The 22005-nt window shown below is 49.1% G+C and overlaps 1 protein-coding gene across 1 annotated transcript in view; it reads left to right on the plus strand.

Annotated features, from left to right (window-relative positions):
* Positions 1-22005, plus strand: part of LOC139388047 (relaxin family peptide receptor 2a) — a 204985-nt gene that overhangs the window by 138180 nt on the left and 44800 nt on the right. The window contains exons 12-15 of the mRNA XM_071134545.1: positions 40-111; positions 474-545; positions 1368-1439; positions 2284-2513. Of these exons, the coding sequence (XP_070990646.1) occupies positions 40-111; positions 474-545; positions 1368-1439; positions 2284-2513 (446 nt within the window). The remainder of the gene's footprint in view (positions 1-39; positions 112-473; positions 546-1367; positions 1440-2283; positions 2514-22005) is intronic.

Below are 22005 nucleotides of genomic sequence, written 5' to 3' on the forward strand. Positions count from 1 at the left end.
CCCCCACCTCCCTCTCTTTTTCTCTCCCTCTGTTTTCAGAGACCTGTCGGACAACCGGATTACTGAGCTCCCCAACAACACCTTTAAGAGCCTAAAGTCTCTCGTCAAACTGTGAGTCACACAACACAGTTCCCAAATGGAACCCGATTACGGCATAACATATGATAAAAATGATTGAAGATATTACAAATATATACTGTTAATTACGTCAATTTAACAGCTGTTAGTTACCTCAGTTTAACAGCTTTAAGAGCTTTTAAAGTCTCTCCTCATTCTGTGAGTCTCACAACACAGGACTGTTTATGTCTGCTTCTCCTCTAACCCTGGAAACATGGCTTTACATCTGACCAACAGGGCTTAATAAAAGATGACAAATGATGTTCTACTGACTGTTAAAAGATGTTAGTCTCAGAATACCTGCCTGCCTGTCCATCCGCCTGTCAGACAGATCACTTATTTACTTATTGTCACAGGAACATATCCCATAATCCTCTGTTCCACATCCACCCGGGTCACTTTGATCACCTGACCCAGCTCCAGTCCCTGTGAGTAGTACACATACATCCTACCAGTACCATACACTAACAGTACCTACGAAATACCTACCACTACCTACCTATCAGTACTGTATGCTATCAGTACCTACCAGTACTTACCACTACCTACCAGTATCTACCTGTACTTACCACTACCTTCCAGTATCTACCAGTACCTACCAGTATCTATCAGTATCTATCAGTACATACCAGTACTTACCACTACCTACCAGTATCTACCAGTACTTACCACTACCTACCAGTATCTACCAGTACTTACCACTACCTACCAGTATCTACCAGTACTTACCACTACCTACCAGTATCTACCAGTACCTACCAGTATCTATCAGTACATGCCACTACCTACCAGTACCTACCAGTATCTACCTGTACTTACCACTACCTTCCAGTACCTTCCAGTACCTACCAGTATCTATCAGTACATACCACTACCTACCAGTACCTACCTGTACTTACCACTACCTACCAGTACCTACCAGTACCTACCAGTATCGAACAGTACCTACCAGTACCTATCTGTACCGACAAGTATCTACCAGTACCTAACAGTACTTACAAGTATCTATCAGTACTTACCAGTATCTACTAGTACTTACCAGTACCTAACAGTACCTACCAGTACTTACCAGTATCTATCAGAACTTACCAGTATCTACCAGTACTTACCAGTATCTACCAGTACTTACCAGTACCTACCAGTACCGACGAGTACCTACCAGTATCGTACACTATAGGAAGATACATGTTGACTATCTATGGTAAATACATCTAACCAAGTTAATAAACTATGTGATGTCTTGTCTTTAGAGGTCTGGAGGGTATTGAGATTCCAGACATCCAGACGAAGATGTTTGTACCCATGGGAAACCTCTCACACATGTATGTACATACTGTATCACATTCTATACTAAATGTCCTATATATCACATTCTATACTATATGTCCTGTATATCACATTCTATACTATATGTCCTGTTCATCACATTCTATATGATATGTCCTGTTTATCACATTCTATACTATATGTCCTGTAAATCACATTCTATACTATATGTTCATCACATTCTATACTATATGTCCTGTTCATCACATTCTATACTATATGTCCTGTTTATCCCATTCTATACTATATGTCGTGTATATAACATTCTATACTATATGTCCTGTATATCACATTCTATACTATATGTCCTGTATATAACATTCTATACTATATGTCCTGTATATCACATTCTATATTATATATCCTGTTCATCACATTCTATACTATATGTTCATCACATTCTATACTATATGTCCTGTTCATCACATTCTATACTATATGTCCTGTTTATCCCATTCTATACTATATGTCCTGTATATCACATTCTATACTATATGTCCTGTATATCCCATTCTATACTATATGTCCTGTTCATCACATTCTATACTATATGTCCTGTATATCACATTCTATATTATATGTTCATCACATTCTATACTATATGTCCTGTATATCACATTCTATACTATATGTATATCACATTCTATACTATATGTCCTGTTATCACATTCTATACTATATGTCCTGTATATCACATTCTATACGATATGTCCTGTATATCCCGTTCTATACTATATGTCCTGTATATCACATTCTATACTATATGTCCTGTATATCACATTATATACTATATGTCCTGTTTATCACATTCTTTACTATATGTTGTCGTTCCACTCGTAGCTACTTCAAGACATTCCAGTACTGTTCCTATGCGCCCCACGTGAGAACGTGCAAGCCCAACACAGACGGTATCTCTTCCTTCGAGGACCTGTTAGCCAACGTGGTGCTCAGGGTCTCTGTGTGGGTCATGGCCTTCATCACATGTTTCGGGAACCTCTTCGTCATCGGGATGAGGTCTCTGATCAGGGCAGAGAACAACTTGCACGCCGCCTGCATCAAAGTCCTCTGCTGTGAGTTATATGGAATGTTTATAGACATACACAGGTGTCCGGACTATCATTAATGTGATGACAGCTATTTTATCAAATCAATTAACTATGTTTTAATTTGTACGTGATTCAATTAATCATGTAACAATTAACTCATTAGTAACTTGGGGCACCACGGGAAAATAATGTTTAATGAGTTACTGTTTCCCGAATTAACTTAAGAATATATCAGAATATATCGTTATCATACCAGTCATACATTAATCATTATTACCTCATATCAGTCTCATTCTGAACGTCGCAAAATCCTTGGATATCTGCACAAACTCTATTCTAAATAATGATTCAGCGATTTCACAAATTTACCTAATTATTTATTTACTAACTAACTAAATAATCACTCAGAAACACCACAAACACACACACACACGTATACATTGAATACATTGAATTGATTACTATCATAATGCAATGAAAAGTCCCTTGTGGACTAACCCGATATGACGGCTTATTACACAATGGAAGAGTAAGATAAAGAGAGCGGGAGAGACAAAGAGAGTGGCTGGTACATACATGTGGAAGCTATACTCATGAAAAATAAATACTTTGCACATGAACGACCGCTCATTCGAAAAATAAATGCAACACATATTTACGCTTGTATGCATTCGTCATCTCTCTGTTGAAACCACTCGTCCATCTATGGTGAGTAGTTCGATGTAAGTCTCGGGTTTTACACCAGAGGTCACAATGTCCTCAGTTGTAGTAGGCCTCTTTGTCTCTGAGTGTTCGTTAGACTGGATACATCAGAGGTACACACGCGGTGGTTACTGTTCGAGTTTAATTGACTAAAATACTTAAACAGCTGCAGACTGAATGTTCCGATGTAGCCTTTATCTTCTTCACTGAAGAGTTTGAGTCTTACCGTATACTGGTCTTGTAGTTGTATATCATTTCAATGTGTAGCCAGAGCTCCATGTTTTCTGGTCTGCTGTAAATCTCTTTAGCAGTCCATTTATGCACTCGCCTTGGAGGGCGGGTCCATCACGTTGCCACAATCTCTTTGCTCATGTGGGCGTGGTTACTGGCTTGGCAAAAGTTTATATGAAAAACAATTCTCATTCAGAAGGCTAAAATAGCATTTCATCTTCTCACAAATAGTTGTATATTTAATAATATAAGTTTTACAACATTTAGATGTAAATCTGATAACTGGGCCGTATACATTGGTAGAGTTACAGTTATTTAGTTATACCGTCCTTAATGATATCACAAAACAATACACTTTTCACAGGATTTATTGTTTGCAGCCCCACCAACCATTCCAGATGTTTGGATTTGAAAACTGATGTTCCAATGTACAATCTTTTGATGTTTGAAGTTTTGGCATGAGTCTCTCGACACACAAAGGATTTTTGACTTTTCAAATCAAATCAAATCAAATCAAATTTTATTTGTCACATACACATGGTTAGCAGATGTTAATGCGAGTGTAGCGAAATGCTTGTGCTTCTAGTTCCGACAATGCAGTAATAACAAGTAATCTAACTAACAATTCCAAACTACTGTCTTGTACACAGTGTAAGGGGATAAAGAATATGTACATAAGGATATATGAATGAGTGATGGTACAGAGCAGCATAGGCAAGATACAGTAGATGGTATCGGGTACAGTATGTACAAATGAGATGAGTATGTAAACAAAGTGGCATAGTATAGTATAAAGTGGCTAGTGATACATGTATTACATAAGGATACCGTCGATGATATAGAGTACAGTATATACGTATGCGTATGAGATGAATAATGTAGGGTAAGTAACATTTATATAAGGTAGCATTGTTTAAAGTGGCTAGTGATATATTTACATCATTTCCCATCAATTCCCATTATTAAAGTGGCTGGAGTTGAGTCAGTGTCAGTGTGTTGGCAGCAGCCACTCAGTGTTAGTGGTGGCTGTTTAACAGTCTGATGGCCTTGAGATAGAAGCTGTTTTTCAGTCTCTCGGTCCCAGCTTTGATGCACCTGTACTGACCTCGCCTTCTGGATGATAGCGGGGTGAACAGGCAGTGGCTCGGGTGGTTGATGTCCTTGATGATCTTTATGGCCTTCCTGTGACATCGGGTGGTGTAGGTGTCCTGGAGGGCAGGTAGTTTGCCCCCGGTGATGCGTTGTGCAGACCTCACTACCCTCTGGAGAGCCTTACGGTTGAGGGCGGTGCAGTTGCCATACCAGGCGGTGATACAGCCCGCCAGGATGCTCTCGATTGTGCATCTGTAGAAGTTTGTGAGTGCTTTTGGTGACAAGCCGAATTTCTTCAGCCTCCTGAGGTTGAAGAGGCGCTGCTGCGCCTTCTTCACGATGCTGTCTGTGTGAGTGGACCAATTCAGTTTGTCTGTGATGTGTATGCCGAGGAACTTAAAACTTGCTACCCTCTCCACTACTGTTCCATCGATGTGGATAGGGGGGTGTTCCCTCTGCTGTTTCCTGAAGTCCACAATCATCTCCTTAGTTTTGTTGACGTTGAGTGTGAGGTTGTTTTCCTGACACCACACTCCGAGGGCCCTCACCTCCTCCCTGTAGGCCGTCTCATCGTTGTTGGTAATCAAGCCTACCACTGTTGTGTCGTCCGCAAACTTGATGATTGAGTTGGAGGCGTGCGTGGCCACGCAGTCGTGGGTGAACAGGGAGTACAGGAGAGGGCTCAGAACGCAACCTTGTGGGGCCCCAGTGTTGAGGATCAGCGGGGAGGAGATGTTGTTGCCTACCCTCACCACCTGGGGGCGGCCCGTCAGGAAGTCCAGTACCCAGTTGCACAGGGCGGGGTCGAGACCCAGGGTCTCGAGCTTGATGACGAGCTTGGAGGGTACTATGGTGTTGAATGCCGAGCTGTAGTCGATGAACAGCATTCTCACATAGGTATTCCTCTTGTCCAGATGGGTTAGGGCAGTGTGCAGTGTGGTTGAGATTGCATCGTCTGTGGACCTATTTGGGCGGTAAGCAAATTGGAGTGGGTCTAGGGTGTCAGGTAGGGTGGAGGTGATATGGTCCTTGACTAGTCTCTCAAAGCACTTCATGATGACGGATGTGAGTGCTACGGGGCGGTAGTCATTTAGCTCAGTTACCTTAGCTTTCTTGGGAACAGGAACAATGGTGGCCCTCTTGAAGCATGTGGGAACAGCAGACTGGTATAGGGATTGATTGAATATGTCCGTAAACACACCGGCCAGCTGGTCTGCGCATGCTCTGAGGGCGCGGCTGGGGATGCCATCTGGGCCTGCAGCCTTGCGAGGGTTAACACGTTTAAATGTCTTACTCACCTCGGCTGCAGTGAAGGAGAGACCGCATGTTTTCGTTGCAGGCCGTGTCAGTGGCACTGTATTGTCCTCAAAGCGGGCAAAAAAGTTATTTAGTCTGCCTGGGAGCAAGACATCCTGGTCCGTGACTGGGCTGGGTTTCTTCCTGTAGTCCGTGATTGACTGTAGACCCTGCCACATGCCTCTTGTGTCTGAGCCGTTGAATTGAGATTCTACTTTGTCTCTGTACTGGCGCTTAGCTTGTTTGATAGCCTTGCGGAGGGAATAGCTGCACTGTTTGTATTCGGTCATGTTACCAGACACCTTGCCCTGATTAAAAGCAGTGGTTCGCGCTTTCAGTTTCACACGAATGCTGCCATCAATCCACGGTTTCTGGTTAGGGAATGTTTTAATCGTTGCTATGGGAACGACATCTTCAACGCACGTTCTAATGAACTCGCACACCGAATCAGCGTATTCGTCAATGTTGTTATCTGACGCAATACGAAACATCTCCCAGTCCACGTGATGGAAGCAGTCTTGGAGTGTGGAGTCAGCTTGGTCGGACCAGCGTTGGACAGACCTCAGCGTGGGAGCCTCTTGTTTTAGTTTCTGTCTGTAGGCAGGGATCAACAAAATGGAGTCGTGGTCAGCTTTTCCGAAAGGGGGGCGGGGCAGGGCCTTATATGCGTCGCGGAAGTTAGAGTAACAATGGTCCAAGGTCTTTCCTCCCCTGGTTGCGCAATCGATATGCTGATAAAATTTGGGGAGTCTTGTTTTCAGATTAGCCTTGTTAAAATCCCCAGCTACAATGAATGCAGCCTCCGGATAAATTGTTTCCAGTTTGCAGAGAGTTAAATAAAGTTCGTTCAGAGCCATCGATGTGTCTGCTTGGGGGGGGATATATACGGCTGTGATTATAATCGAAGAGAATTCTCTTGGTAGATAATGCGGTCTACATTTGATTGTGACTTTTCCATACTGTAGTGCAAGAGAGAGAAAGTTTACGACCGGTCGTTAGATTCATACAACCGGCCCCACTCCCCCTCTTCCTCTCTGGTGGGAGGGGGGGGGGGGGCTATCTTTGATTCTCACCCAGGAGCGAGAGTCATGACACAAGACACACAGACATGCAGCACAGACATACACACAGGCACACACACTCACTGTGAGTGAAAGTCATCAGGGCATAGCAGCTACTGATCTCAGTTGGAGACACCATGGCAGGTCAGACAAGACAGCTCCCTACAGCCTCTCGCTCTCTTTCTCTCTCTCCTCTCTTTCTCTCTCCCTCTCTTCCTCTCTTTCTCTCTCTTTCTCTCTTTCACTTTCTCTCTCTCTCACTCTGTCTTTCTTTCTCTCACTTTCACTCTCTGTCTCTCTCCTCTCTTTCACACTCTCCTTTCTTCCACTTTTCTCTCTCTCTCTCTCTCTCTCTCTCTCTCTCTCTCTCTCTCTCTCTCTCTCTATCTCTCTCTCTTTCTTCTCCCTGTTCTCTTCTCCCTGTTTTCTTCTCCCTGTTTTCTTGCGGACTGGTGGCCAGTCAGAGAGAAAGGGGCAGTGCCATAGAGAATGACAGAGGCCTCTAGGGACCAAAAGGTTGTATTAGAAGACTTCCACCATTTTAGTGTAGTCAACTGGGTGGGACTTCCAACTTCATTGGCTGATCCCTCCTGGTGACCCTGTTGTAGTCATGTCCAACCAGATCATCAGTAGGGATCGGCCAATCGTGAGATTGCCTCAATGGTGCTGCCGAAGCTGTCACAGACACTATAATGGCACAGAAGACGAGAACAAGTCCTCTATATTTCTCTATGGCAGCTCCCTGTAGCCTCTTTTTCCTCTCTTTAATATTTTCTCACTCCCTCGCTATTATTTCACAACAAACACCTGTTACTCATCTATCATTCATCAGCTAGGATGAATCACCCATCCTTTTCTCTCCTCTCTTTATCTCAATCGTCTTGCTATCTTTCTGTGCCTCTCTCCTTCATCTCTTTCTCCTCTCTCTTGCTCTCTCCTTCTCCTCCGTCTCTCTCCATCCCTCTCTCCTCTTTTCTCCTCTCGTCTCTCTCCCCCATCCCTCTCCCCTGTGTAGATCTCAGTCTAGGTAAATTTGTCAGCAGGCCAGGAAGGTCTAAATGAAACTACACTTAGCCAGCTCCAGGCCGTCTTGTCTTTCCTGCTTCCCCATACCATATCTTGCTGCCCCATACCGTATCCTACTGCCCCCTTTTTCATTCTTCCCCATACCATATCCTGCTGCCTCCTTATTCACTCTTCCCCATACCATATCGTGCTGCCCCATACCGTATACTATTGCCTCCTTATTCACTCTTCCCTATACCATATCCTGCTGCCTCATTCACTCTTCCCTATACCATATCCTGCTGCCTCCTATATCTCTCTTCCCCATACCAGATCCTGCTTCCCCCTATATTTCTCTTCCCCATACCATATCCTGCTGCCCCCTATATCTCTCTTCCCCATACCAGATCCTGCTGCCTCCTATATCTCTCTTCCCCAAACCAGATCCTGCTGCCTTCTATGTCTCTCTTCCCCATACCAGATCCTGCTGCCCCCTATATCTCTCTTCCCCATAGCAGATCCTGCTGCCCCCTATATCTCTCTTCCCCATACCAGATCCTGCTGCCCCATATATCTCTCTTCCCCATACCAGATCCTGCTGCCCCCTATTTCTCTCTTCCCCATACCAGATCCTGCTGCCCCCTATGTCTCTCTTCCCCATACCAGATCCTGCTGCCCCCTATATCTCTCTTCCCCATACCAGATCCTGCTGCCCCCTATATCTCTCTTCCCCATACCAGATCCTGCTGCCTCCTATATCTCTCTTTTCCATACCAGATCCTGCTGCCCCCTATATCTCTCTTCCCCATACCAGATCCTGCTGCCCCCTATATCTCTCTTCCCCATACCAGATCCTGCTGCCCCCTATATCTCTCTTCGCCATACCAGATCCTGCTGCCTCCTATATCTATCTTCTCCATACCATATCCTGCTGCCCCCTATATCTCTCTTCTCCATACCAGATCCTGCTGCCCCCTATGTCTCTCTGCCCCATACCAGATCCTGCTGCCCCCTATCTCTCTTCCCCATACCAGATCCTGCTGCCTCCTATATCTCTCTTCCCCATACCAGATCCTGCTGCCCCCTATATCTCTCTTCCACATACCAGATCCTGCTGCCCCCTATATCTCTCTTCCCCATACCAGATCCTGCTGCCCCCTATATCTCTCTTCTCCATACCAGATCCTGCTGCCCCCTATATCTCTCTTCCCCATACCAGATCCTGCTGCCCCCTATATCTCTCTTCTCCATACCAGATCCTGCTGCCCCCTATATCTCTCTTCTCCATACCAGATCCTGCTGCCCCCTATATCTCTCTTCCCCATACCAGATCCTGCTGCCCCCTATATCTCTCTTCCCCATACCAGATCCTGCTGCCCCCTATATCTCTCTTCCCAATACCAGATCCTAATGCCCCCTATATCTCTCTTCCCCATACCAGATCCTGCTGCCTCCTATCTCTCTTCCCCATAACTGATCCTGCTGCCCCCTATAGCTCTCTTCCCCATACCAGATCCTGCTGCCCCCTATATCTCTCTTCCCCATACCAGATCCTGCTGCCCCCTACATCTCTCTTCTCCATACCAGATCCTGCTGCCCCCTATATCTCTCTTCTCCATACCAGATCCTGCTGCCCCCTATATCTCTCTTCCCCATACCAGATCCTGCTGCCCCCTATATCTCTCTTCCCCATACCAGATCCTGCTGCCCCCTATATCTCTCTTCTCCATACCAGATCCTGCTGCCCCCTATATCTCTCTTCCCCATAGCAGATCCTGCTGCCCCCTATATCTCTCTTCCCCATACCAGATCCTGCTGCCCCCTATATCTCTCTTCTCCATACCAGATCCTGCTGCCCCCTATATCTCTCTTCCCCATACCAGATCCTGCTGCCTCCTATCTCTCTTCCCCATACCAGATCCTGCTGCCCCCTATATCTCTCTTCCCCATACCAGATCCTGCTGCCCCCTATATCTCTCTTCCCCATACCAGATCCTGCTGCCTCCTATCTCTCTTCCCCATACCAGATCCTGCTGCCTCCTATCTCTCTTCCCCATACCAGATCCTGCTGCCTCCTATCTCTCTTCCCCATACCAGATCCTGCTGCCCCCTATATCTCTCTTCCCCATACCAGATCCTGCTGCCCCCTATCTCTCTTCTCCATACCAGATCCTGCTGCCCCCTATATCTCTCTTCCCCATGCCAGATCCTGCTGCCCCCTATATCTCTCTTCCCCATACCAGATCCTGCTGCCCCCTATCTCTCTTCCCCATACCAGATCCTGCTGCCCCCTATATCTCTCTTCTCCATACCAGATCCTGCTGCCCCCTATATCTCTCTTCTCCATACCAGATCCTGCTGCCCCCTATATCTCTCTTCCCCATACCAGATCCTGCTGCCCCCTATATCTCTCTTCCCCATACCAGATCCTGCTGCCCCCTATATCTCTCTTCTCCATACCAGATCCTGCTGCCCCCTATATCTCTCTTCCCCATAGCAGATCCTGCTGCCCCCTATATCTCTCTTCCCCATACCAGATCCTGCTGCCCCCTATATCTCTCTTCTCCATACCAGATCCTGCTGCCCCCTATATCTCTCTTCCCCATACCAGATCCTGCTGCCTCCTATCTCTCTTCCCCATACCAGATCCTGCTGCCCCCTATATCTCTCTTCCCCATACCAGATCCTGCTGCCCCCTATATCTCTCTTCCCCATACCAGATCCTGCTGCCTCCTATCTCTCTTCCCCATACCAGATCCTGCTGCCTCCTATCTCTCTTCCCCATACCAGATCCTGCTGCCTCCTATCTCTCTTCCCCATACCAGATCCTGCTGCCCCCTATATCTCTCTTCCCCATACCAGATCCTGCTGCCCCCTATCTCTCTTCTCCATACCAGATCCTGCTGCCCCCTATATCTCTCTTCCCCATGCCAGATCCTGCTGCCCCCTATATCTCTCTTCCCCATACCAGATCCTGCTGCCCCCTATATCTCTCTTCCGCATGCCAGGTCCTGCTGCAAGCTATCTCTCTTCTCCATACCAGATCCTGCTGCCCCCTATATCTCTCTTCCCCATACCAGTTCCTGCTGCCCCCTATCTCTCTTCTCCATACCAGATCCTGCTGCCCCCTATAGCTCTCTTCCCCATGCCAGATCCTGCTGCCCCCTATATCTCTCTTCCCCATACCAGATCCTGCTGCCCCCTATATCTCTCTTCTCCATACCAGATCCTGCTGCCCCCTATATCTCTCTTCCCCATGCCAGATCCTGCTGCCCCCTATATCTCTCTTCCCCATACCAGATCCTGCTGCCCCCTATATCTCTCTTCCCCATGCCAGATCCTGCTGCCCCCTATATCTCTCTTCCCCATACCAGATCCTGCTGCCCCCTATATCTCTCTTCCGCATGCCAGGTCCTGCTGCAAGCTATCTCTCTTCTCCATACCAGATCCTGCTGCCCCCTATATCTCTCTTCCCCATACCAGATCCTGCTGCCCCCTATCTCTCTTCTCCATACCAGATCCTGCTGCCCGCTATAGCTCTCTTCCCCATGCCAGATCCTGCTGCCCCCTATATCTCTCTTCCCCATACCAGATCCTGCTGCCCCCTATATCTCTCTTCTCCATACCAGATCCTGCTGCCCCCTATATCTCTCTTCCCCATGCCAGATCCTGCTGCCCCCTATATCTCTCTTCCCCATACCAGAACCTGCTGCCCCCTATATCTCTCTTCCCCATACCAGATCCTGCTGCCCCCTATATCTCTCTTCGCCATACCAGATCCTGCTGCCCCCTATATCTCTCTTCCCCATACCAGATCCTGCTGCCCCCTATATCTCTCTTCCCCATACCAGATCCCGCTGCCCCCTATCTCTCTTCCCCATACCAGATCCTGCTGCCCCCTATGTCTCTCTTCCCCATACCAGATCCTGCTGCCCCCTACGTCTCTCTTCCCCATACCAGATCCTGCTGCCCCCTATGTCTCTCTTCCCCATACCAGATCCTGCTGCCTCCTATGTCTCTCTTCCCCATACCAGATCCCGCTGCCCCCTATCTCTCTTCCCCATACCAGATCCTGCTGCCCCCTATTCTCTCTTCCCCATACCAGATCCTGCTGCCCCCTATATCTCTCTTCCCCATACCAGATCCTGCTGCCCCCTATATCTCTCTTCCCCATACCATATCCTGCTGCCCCCTATATCTCTCTTCCCCATACCAGATCCTGCTGCCTCCTATATCTCTCTTCCCCAAACCAGATCCTGCTGCCTTCTATGTCTCTCTTCCCCATACCAGATCCTGCTGCCCCCTATATCTCTCTTCCCCATAGCAGATCCTGCTGCCCCCTATATCTCTCTTCCCCATACCAGATCCTGCTGCCCCATATATCTCTCTTCCCCATACCAGATCCTGCTGCCCCCTATTTCTCTCTTCCCCATACCAGATCCTGCTGCCCCCTATGTCTCTCTTCCCCATACCAGATCCTGCTGCCCCCTATATCTCTCTTCCCCATACCAGATCCTGCTGCCCCCTATATCTCTCTTCCCCATACCAGATCCTGCTGCCTCCTATATCTCTCTTTTCCATACCAGATCCTGCTGCCCCCTATATCTCTCTTCTCCATACCAGATCCTGCTGCCCCCTATATCTCTCTTCCCCATACCAGATCCTGCTGCCCCCTATATCTCTCTTCGCCATACCAGATCCTGCTGCCTCCTATATCTATCTTCTCCATACCATATCCTGCTGCCCCCTATATCTCTCTTCTCCATACCAGATCCTGCTGCCCCCTATGTCTCTCTGCCCCATACCAGATCCTGCTGCCCCCTATCTCTCTTCCCCATACCAGATCCTGCTGCCTCCTATATCTCTCTTCCCCATACCAGATCCTGCTGCCCCCTATATCTCTCTTCCACATACCAGATCCTGCTGCCCCCTATATCTCTCTTCCCCATACCAGATCCTGCTGCCCCCTATATCTCTCTTCTCCATACCAGATCCTGCTGCCCCCTATATCTCTCTTCCCCATACCAGATCCTGCTGCCCCCTATATCTCTCTTCTCCATACCAGATCCTGCTGCCCCCTATATCTCTCTTCTCCATACCAGATCCTGCTGCCCCCTATATCTCTCTTCCCCATACCAGATCCTGCTGCCCCCTATATCTCTCTTCCCCATACCAGATCCTGCTGCCCCCTATATCTCTCTTCCCAATACCAGATCCTAATGCCCCCTATATCTCTCTTCCCCATACCAGATCCTGCTGCCTCCTATCTCTCTTCCCCATAACTGATCCTGCTGCCCCCTATAGCTCTCTTCCCCATACCAGATCCTGCTGCCCCCTATATCTCTCTTCCCCATACCAGATCCTGCTGCCCCCTACATCTCTCTTCTCCATACCAGATCCTGCTGCCCCCTATATCTCTCTTCTCCATACCAGATCCTGCTGCCCCCTATATCTCTCTTCCCCATACCAGATCCTGCTGCCCCCTATATCTCTCTTCCCCATACCAGATCCTGCTGCCCCCTATATCTCTCTTCTCCATACCAGATCCTGCTGCCCCCTATATCTCTCTTCCCCATAGCAGATCCTGCTGCCCCCTATATCTCTCTTCCCCATACCAGATCCTGCTGCCCCCTATATCTCTCTTCTCCATACCAGATCCTGCTGCCCCCTATATCTCTCTTCCCCATACCAGATCCTGCTGCCTCCTATCTCTCTTCCCCATACCAGATCCTGCTGCCCCCTATATCTCTCTTCCCCATACCAGATCCTGCTGCCCCCTATATCTCTCTTCCCCATACCAGATCCTGCTGCCTCCTATCTCTCTTCCCCATACCAGATCCTGCTGCCTCCTATCTCTCTTCCCCATACCAGATCCTGCTGCCTCCTATCTCTCTTCCCCATACCAGATCCTGCTGCCCCCTATATCTCTCTTCCCCATACCAGATCCTGCTGCCCCCTATCTCTCTTCTCCATACCAGATCCTGCTGCCCCCTATATCTCTCTTCCCCATGCCAGATCCTGCTGCCCCCTATATCTCTCTTCCCCATACCAGATCCTGCTGCCCCCTATCTCTCTTCCCCATACCAGATCCTGCTGCCCCCTATATCTCTCTTCTCCATACCAGATCCTGCTGCCCCCTATATCTCTCTTCTCCATACCAGATCCTGCTGCCCCCTATATCTCTCTTCCCCATACCAGATCCTGCTGCCCCCTATATCTCTCTTCCCCATACCAGATCCTGCTGCCCCCTATATCTCTCTTCTCCATACCAGATCCTGCTGCCCCCTATATCTCTCTTCCCCATAGCAGATCCTGCTGCCCCCTATATCTCTCTTCCCCATACCAGATCCTGCTGCCCCCTATATCTCTCTTCTCCATACCAGATCCTGCTGCCCCCTATATCTCTCTTCCCCATACCAGATCCTGCTGCCTCCTATCTCTCTTCCCCATACCAGATCCTGCTGCCCCCTATATCTCTCTTCCCCATACCAGATCCTGCTGCCCCCTATATCTCTCTTCCCCATACCAGATCCTGCTGCCTCCTATCTCTCTTCCCCATACCAGATCCTGCTGCCTCCTATCTCTCTTCCCCATACCAGATCCTGCTGCCTCCTATCTCTCTTCCCCATACCAGATCCTGCTGCCCCCTATATCTCTCTTCCCCATACCAGATCCTGCTGCCCCCTATCTCTCTTCTCCATACCAGATCCTGCTGCCCCCTATATCTCTCTTCCCCATGCCAGATCCTGCTGCCCCCTATATCTCTCTTCCCCATACCAGATCCTGCTGCCCCCTATATCTCTCTTCCGCATGCCAGGTCCTGCTGCAAGCTATCTCTCTTCTCCATACCAGATCCTGCTGCCCCCTATATCTCTCTTCCCCATACCAGTTCCTGCTGCCCCCTATCTCTCTTCTCCATACCAGATCCTGCTGCCCCCTATAGCTCTCTTCCCCATGCCAGATCCTGCTGCCCCCTATATCTCTCTTCCCCATACCAGATCCTGCTGCCCCCTATATCTCTCTTCTCCATACCAGATCCTGCTGCCCCCTATATCTCTCTTCCCCATGCCAGATCCTGCTGCCCCCTATATCTCTCTTCCCCATACCAGATCCTGCTGCCCCCTATATCTCTCTTCCCCATGCCAGATCCTGCTGCCCCCTATATCTCTCTTCCCCATACCAGATCCTGCTGCCCCCTATATCTCTCTTCCGCATGCCAGGTCCTGCTGCAAGCTATCTCTCTTCTCCATACCAGATCCTGCTGCCCCCTATATCTCTCTTCCCCATACCAGATCCTGCTGCCCCCTATCTCTCTTCTCCATACCAGATCCTGCTGCCCGCTATAGCTCTCTTCCCCATGCCAGATCCTGCTGCCCCCTATATCTCTCTTCCCCATACCAGATCCTGCTGCCCCCTATATCTCTCTTCTCCATACCAGATCCTGCTGCCCCCTATATCTCTCTTCCCCATGCCAGATCCTGCTGCCCCCTATATCTCTCTTCCCCATACCAGAACCTGCTGCCCCCTATATCTCTCTTCCCCATACCAGATCCTGCTGCCCCCTATATCTCTCTTCGCCATACCAGATCCTGCTGCCCCCTATATCTCTCTTCCCCATACCAGATCCTGCTGCCCCCTATATCTCTCTTCCCCATACCAGATCCCGCTGCCCCCTATCTCTCTTCCCCATACCAGATCCTGCTGCCCCCTATGTCTCTCTTCCCCATACCAGATCCTGCTGCCCCCTACGTCTCTCTTCCCCATACCAGATCCTGCTGCCCCCTATGTCTCTCTTCCCCATACCAGATCCTGCTGCCTCCTATGTCTCTCTTCCCCATACCAGATCCCGCTGCCCCCTATCTCTCTTCCCCATACCAGATCCTGCTGCCCCCTATTCTCTCTTCCCCATACCAGATCCTGCTGCCCCCTATATCTCTCTTCCCCATACCAGATCCTGCTGCCCCCTATATCTCTCTTCCCCATACCAGATCCTGCTGCCCCCTATATCTCTCTTCCCCATACCAGATCCTGCTGCCCCCTATGTCTCTATTCCCCATAGCAGATCCTGCTGCCCCCTATATCTCTCTTCCCCATACCAGATCCTGCTGCCCCCTATATCTCTCTTCTCCATACCAGATCCTGCTGCCTCCTATATCTCTCTTTTCCATACCAGATCCTGCTGCCCCCTATATCTCTCTTCCCCATACCAGATCCTGCTGCCTCCTATATCTCTCTTTTCCATACCAGATCCTGCTGCCCCCTATATCTCTCTTCTCCATACCAGATCCTGCTGCCCCCTATATCTCTCTTCCCCATACCAGATCCTGCTGCCCCTTATATCTCTCTTCGCCATACCAGATCCTGCTGCCTCCTATATCTCTCTTTTCCATACCAGATCCTGCTGCCCCCTATATCTCTCTTCGCCATACCAGATCCTGCTGCCCCCTATATCTCTCTTCTCCATACCAGATCCTGCTGCCTCCTATATCTCTCTTCCCCATACCAGATCCTGCTGCCTCCTATATCTCTCTTCCCCATACCAGATCCTGCTGCCCCCTATATCTCTCTTCCCCATACCAGATCCTGCTGCCTCCTATATCTCTCTTCCCCATACCAGATCCTGCTGCCTCCTATATCTCTCTTCCCCATACCAGATCCTGCTGCCTCCTATATCTCTCTTCCCCATACCAGATCCTGCTGCCCCCTATATCTCTCTTCCCCATACCAGATCCTGCTGCCTCCTATATCTCTCTTCCCCATACCAGATCCTGCTGCCTCCTATATCTCTCTTCCCCATACCAGATCCTGCTGCCCCCTATATCTCTCTTCCCCATACCAGATCCTGCTGCCCCCTATATCTCTCTTCCCCATACCAGATCCTGCTACCCTCTATATCTCTCTTCCCCATACCAGATCCTGCTGCCCCCTATATCTCTCTTCCCCATACCAGATCCTGCTGCCCCCTATCTCTCTTCCCCATACCAGATCCTGCTGCCCCCTATATCTCTCTTCCCCATACCAGATCCTGCTGACCCCTATATCTCTCTTCCGCGTGCCAGATCCTGCTGCCCCCTATCTCTCTTGTCCATACCAGATCCTGCTGCCCCCTATATCTCTCTTCCCCATACCAGATCCTGCTGCCCCCTATCTCTCTTCTGCATACCAGATCATGCTGCCCCTTATATCTCTCTTCCCCATACCAGATCCTGCTGCCTCCTATATCTCTCTTCCCCATACCAGATCCTGCTGCCTCCTATATCTCTCTTCCCCATACCAGATCCTGCTGCCCCCTATATCTCTCTTCCCCATACCAGATCCTGCTGCCTCCTATATCTCTCTTCCCCATACCAGATCCTGCTGCCTCCTATATCTCTCTTCCCCATACCAGATCCTGCTGCCCCCTATATCTCTCTTCCCCATACCAGATCCTGCTGCCCCCTATATCTCTCTTCCCCATACCAGATCCTGCTGCCCTCTATATCTCTCTTCCCCATACCAGATCCTGCTGCCCCCTATATCTCTCTTCCCCATACCAGATCCTGCTGCCTCCTATCTCTCTTCCCCATACCAGATCCTGCTGCCCCCTATATCTCTCTTCCCCATACCAGATCCTGCTGCCCCCTATATCTCTCTTCCGCATGCCAGATCCTGCTGCCCCCTATCTCTCTTCTCCATACCAGATCCTGCTGCCCCTATATCTCTCTTCCCCATACCAGATCCTGCTGCCCCCTATCTCTCTTCTGCATACCAGATCATGCTGCCCCTTATATCTCTCTTCCCCATGCCAGATCCTGCTGCCCCCTATATCTCTCTTCCCCATACCAGATCCTGCTGCCCCCTATATCTCTCTTCCCCATACCAGATCCTGCTGCCCCCTATATCTCTCTTCGCCATACCAGATCCTGCTGCCCCCTATATCTCTCTTCCCCATACCAGATCCTGCTGCCCCCTATCTCTCTTCCCCATACCAGATCCCGCTGCCCCCTATCTCTCTTCCCCATACCAGATCCTGCTGCCCCCTATGTCTCTCTTCCCCATACCAGATCCTGCTGCCCCCTACGTCTCTCTTCCCCATACCAGATCCTGCTGCCCCCTATGTCTCTCTTCCCCATACCAGATCCTGCTGCCTCCTATGTCTCTCTTCCCCATACCAGATCCCGCTGCCCCCTATCTCTCTTCCCCATACCAGATCCTGCTGCCCCCTATGTCTCTCTTCCCCATACCAGATCCTGCTGCCCCCTATATCTCTCTTCCCCATACCAGATCCTGCTGCCCCCTATATCTCTCTTCCCCATACCAGATCCTGCTGCCCCCTATATCTCTCTTCCCCATACCAGATCCTGCTGCCCCCTATGTCTCTCTTCCCCATACCAGATCCTGCTGCCCCCTATATCTCTCTTCCCCATACCAGATCCTGCTGCCCCCTATATCTCTCTTCGCCATACCAGATCCTGCTGCCTCCTATATCTCTCTTTTCCATACCAGATCCTGCTGCCCCCTATATCTCTCTTCCCCATACCAGATCCTGCTGCCTCCTATATCTCTCTTTTCCATACCAGATCCTGCTGCCCCCTATATCTCTCTTCTCCATACCAGATCCTGCTGCCCCCTATATCTCTCTTCTCTATACCAGATCCTGCTGCCTCCTATATCTCTCTTCCCCATACCAGATCCTGCTGCCTCCTATATCTCTCTTCCCCATACCAGATCCTGCTGCCCCCTATATCTCTCTTCCCCATACCAGATCCTGCTGCCCCCTATGTCTCTCTTCCCCATACCAGATCCTGCTGCCCCCTATATCTCTCTTCCCCATACCAGATCCTGCTGCCCCCTATATCTCTCTTCGCCATACCAGATCCTGCTGCCTCCTATATCTCTCTTTTCCATACCAGATCCTGCTGCCCCCTATATCTCTCTTCCCCATACCAGATCCTGCTGCCTCCTATATCTCTCTTTTCCATACCAGATCCTGCTGCCCCCTATATCTCTCTTCTCCATACCAGATCCTGCTGCCCCCTATATCTCTCTTCCCCATACCAGATCCTGCTGCCCCCTATATCTCTCTTCGCCATACCAGATCCTGCTGCCTCCTATATCTCTCTTTTCCATACCAGATCCTGCTGCCCCCTATATCTCTCTTCGCCATACCAGATCTTGCTGCCCCCTATATCTCTCTTCTCTATACCAGATCCTGCTGCCTCCTATATCTCTCTTCCCCATACCAGATCCTGCTGCCTCCTATATCTCTCTTCCCCATACCAGATCCTGCTGCCCCCTATATCTCTCTTCCCCATACCAGATCCTGCTGCCTCCTATATCTCTCTTCCCCATACCAGATCCTGCTGCCTCCTATATCTCTCTTCCCCATACCAGATCCTGCTGCCTCCTATATCTCTCTTCCCCATACCAGATCCTGCTGCCCCCTATATCTCTCTTCCCCATACCAGATCCTGCTGCCTCCTATATCTCTCTTCCCCATACCAGATCCTGCTGCCTCCTTTATCTCTCTTCCCCATACCAGATCCTGCTGCCCCCTATATCTCTCTTCCCCATACCAGATCCTGCTGCCCCCTATATCTCTCTTCCCCATACCAGATCCTGCTGCCCCCTATATCTCTCTTCTCCATACCATATCCTGCTGCCCCCTATATCTCTCTTCTCCATACCAGATCCTGCTGCCCCCTATGTCTCTCTGCCCCATACCAGATCCTGCTGCCTCCTATATCTCTCTTCCCCATACCAGATCCTGCTGCCCCCTATATCTCTCTTCCCCATACCAGATCCTGCTGCCTCCTATATCTCTCTTCCCCATACCAGATCCTGCTGCCTCCTATATCTCTCTTCCCCATACCAGATCCTGCTGCCTCCTATATCTCTCTTCCCCATACCAGATCCTGCTGCCCCCTATATCTCTCTTCCCCATACCAGATCCTGCTGCCTCCTATATCTCTCTTCCCCATACCAGATCCTGCTGCCTCCTTTATCTCTCTTCCCCATACCAGATCCTGCTGCCCCCTATATCTCTCTTCCCCATACCAGATCCTGCTGCCCCCTATATCTCTCTTCCCCATACCAGATCCTGCTGCCCCCTATATCTCTCTTCTCCATACCAGATCCTGCTGCCTCCTATCTCTCTTCCCCATACCAGATCCTGCTGCCTCCTATCTCTCTTCCCCATACCATATCCTGCTGCCCCCTATATCTATCTTCTCCATACCATATCCTGCTGCCCCCTATATCTCTCTTCTCCATACCAGATCCTGCTGCCCCCTATGTCTCTCTGCCCCATACCAGATCCTGCTGCCCCCTATCTCTCTTCCCCATACCAGATCCTGCTGCCCCCTATATCTATCTTCTCCATACCATATCCTGCTGCCCCCTATATCTATCTTCTCCATACCAGATCCTGCTGCCCCCTATATCTCTCTTCTCCATACCAGATCCTGCTGCCTCCTATATCTCTCTTACCCATACCTTTACTACCTCCTACCCTTTTCACAGATGCACACACACACACACACACACACACACACACACACACACACACACACACACACACACACACAAACACAGGAACCTTCCCTGGCAGTGTCAAATCAAACACTGGCCAAATACATCAGAGAGATAAATCAGCTGGCAACAGGCCATCGGTAAGAACACACACAGGGGAGCACTAATGTGGAAGGGGAAAATGAGCAGTGTGTCTCAACAAAGTGAGAAGAGGAAGTAGTTTTTTTTTAAATCATAGAGATAGATAGAAGACTCTAGTGCCCAAATGCCTGTTTTAGCATGGGTAGTGCCATTGAGGACTTTCACCATTTTGAAGTAGTCAACTGGGTGGGACTTCCTATAGGTTAAGGAAGGATCACAGTTTATCAGTAGGGATCAGCCAATGAATTCTACTCATGAGCAAACATTACATCACTGCAGATGTTAGTAAATCACCACCCTGGGCTTTATATCTGTTCAGACAACACACTCCAGCTGACAGTATGTAACCTACCAATTTGTTTACCAGCTCATAGAAATAGTATAAGAAGAGAATGGACTACTTCGAAATGGAGGCTCTAACAGACGCCATAATGTGACAGGTACACTGTTGCATCCTCTAATGGCGCATTCCCATATAGTATGTACCTCAGTGTTTTACCCAAAATGCTCAGGCTTTTCCCTTTCCATCTACGCAGACCGGCACCCATGTCTCACTGGGCCATGTCTCACTGGGCCATGTCTCACTGGGCCATGTTTCACTGGGCCATGTCTCACTGGGCCATGTCTCCAGCGGACCTGCTCTCACTTATGCTGCTGAAAAAGTACCAAAGGCCAGGATTTGGCCCTAAACATAATTTTCCTAGTATAGCATAAGGTTGTATACACTAGTGAAAGGGAGAGATGGAAAGATGAGAGGGAGAGATGGAGATGAGAGGGAGAGATGGAGATGAGAGGGAGAGATGGAGATGAGAGATGGAGATGGAGATGAGAGGGAGAGATGGAGATGAGATGGAGAGAGATGAGATAGATGGAGAGAGAGATGGAGAGAGATGGAGAGGGAGATGAGAGATGGAGAGAGATGGAGAGAGATGGAGAGAGATGAGATGAGAGATGGAGAGAGAGATTGAGATGAGAGATGGGGAGAGAGATGGAGAGAGAGATTGAGATGAGTGATGGAGAGACATCAGCGGTGGAGAGAGAGATGGAGAGAGAGATTGAGATGACAGAGATGGAGAGAGAGAGATTGAGATGAGAAATGGAGAGAGAGATGGGGAGAGATGGAAAGAGAGATTGAGATGAGAGATGGAGAGAAAGATGGAAAGAGATGAGCGGTGGAGAGAGAGATGGAGAGAGATGAGATGAGAGATGGAGAGATGAGAGATGGAGAGAAAGATGGAAAGAGATGAGAGATGGAGATGAGAGAGAGATGTGCGGTGGAGCGAGAAATTGAGAGAGATGAGAGATGGAGAGAGATGGATAGAGATGAGCAGTGGAGAGAGAGGTGGAGAGAGATGAGAGATGGAGAGAGATGAGCGGTGAAGAGAGATTGAGAGAGATGAGAGATGGAGAGAGAGATGATGAGATGAGAGATGGAGAGAGAGATTGAGATGAGAGATGGAGAGAGATGAGAGATGAGA

This window comes from Oncorhynchus clarkii, chromosome 29 (assembly GCF_045791955.1).
Source record: "Oncorhynchus clarkii lewisi isolate Uvic-CL-2024 chromosome 29, UVic_Ocla_1.0, whole genome shotgun sequence".
NCBI classification, from domain to species: Eukaryota; Metazoa; Chordata; class Actinopteri; order Salmoniformes; family Salmonidae; genus Oncorhynchus; species Oncorhynchus clarkii.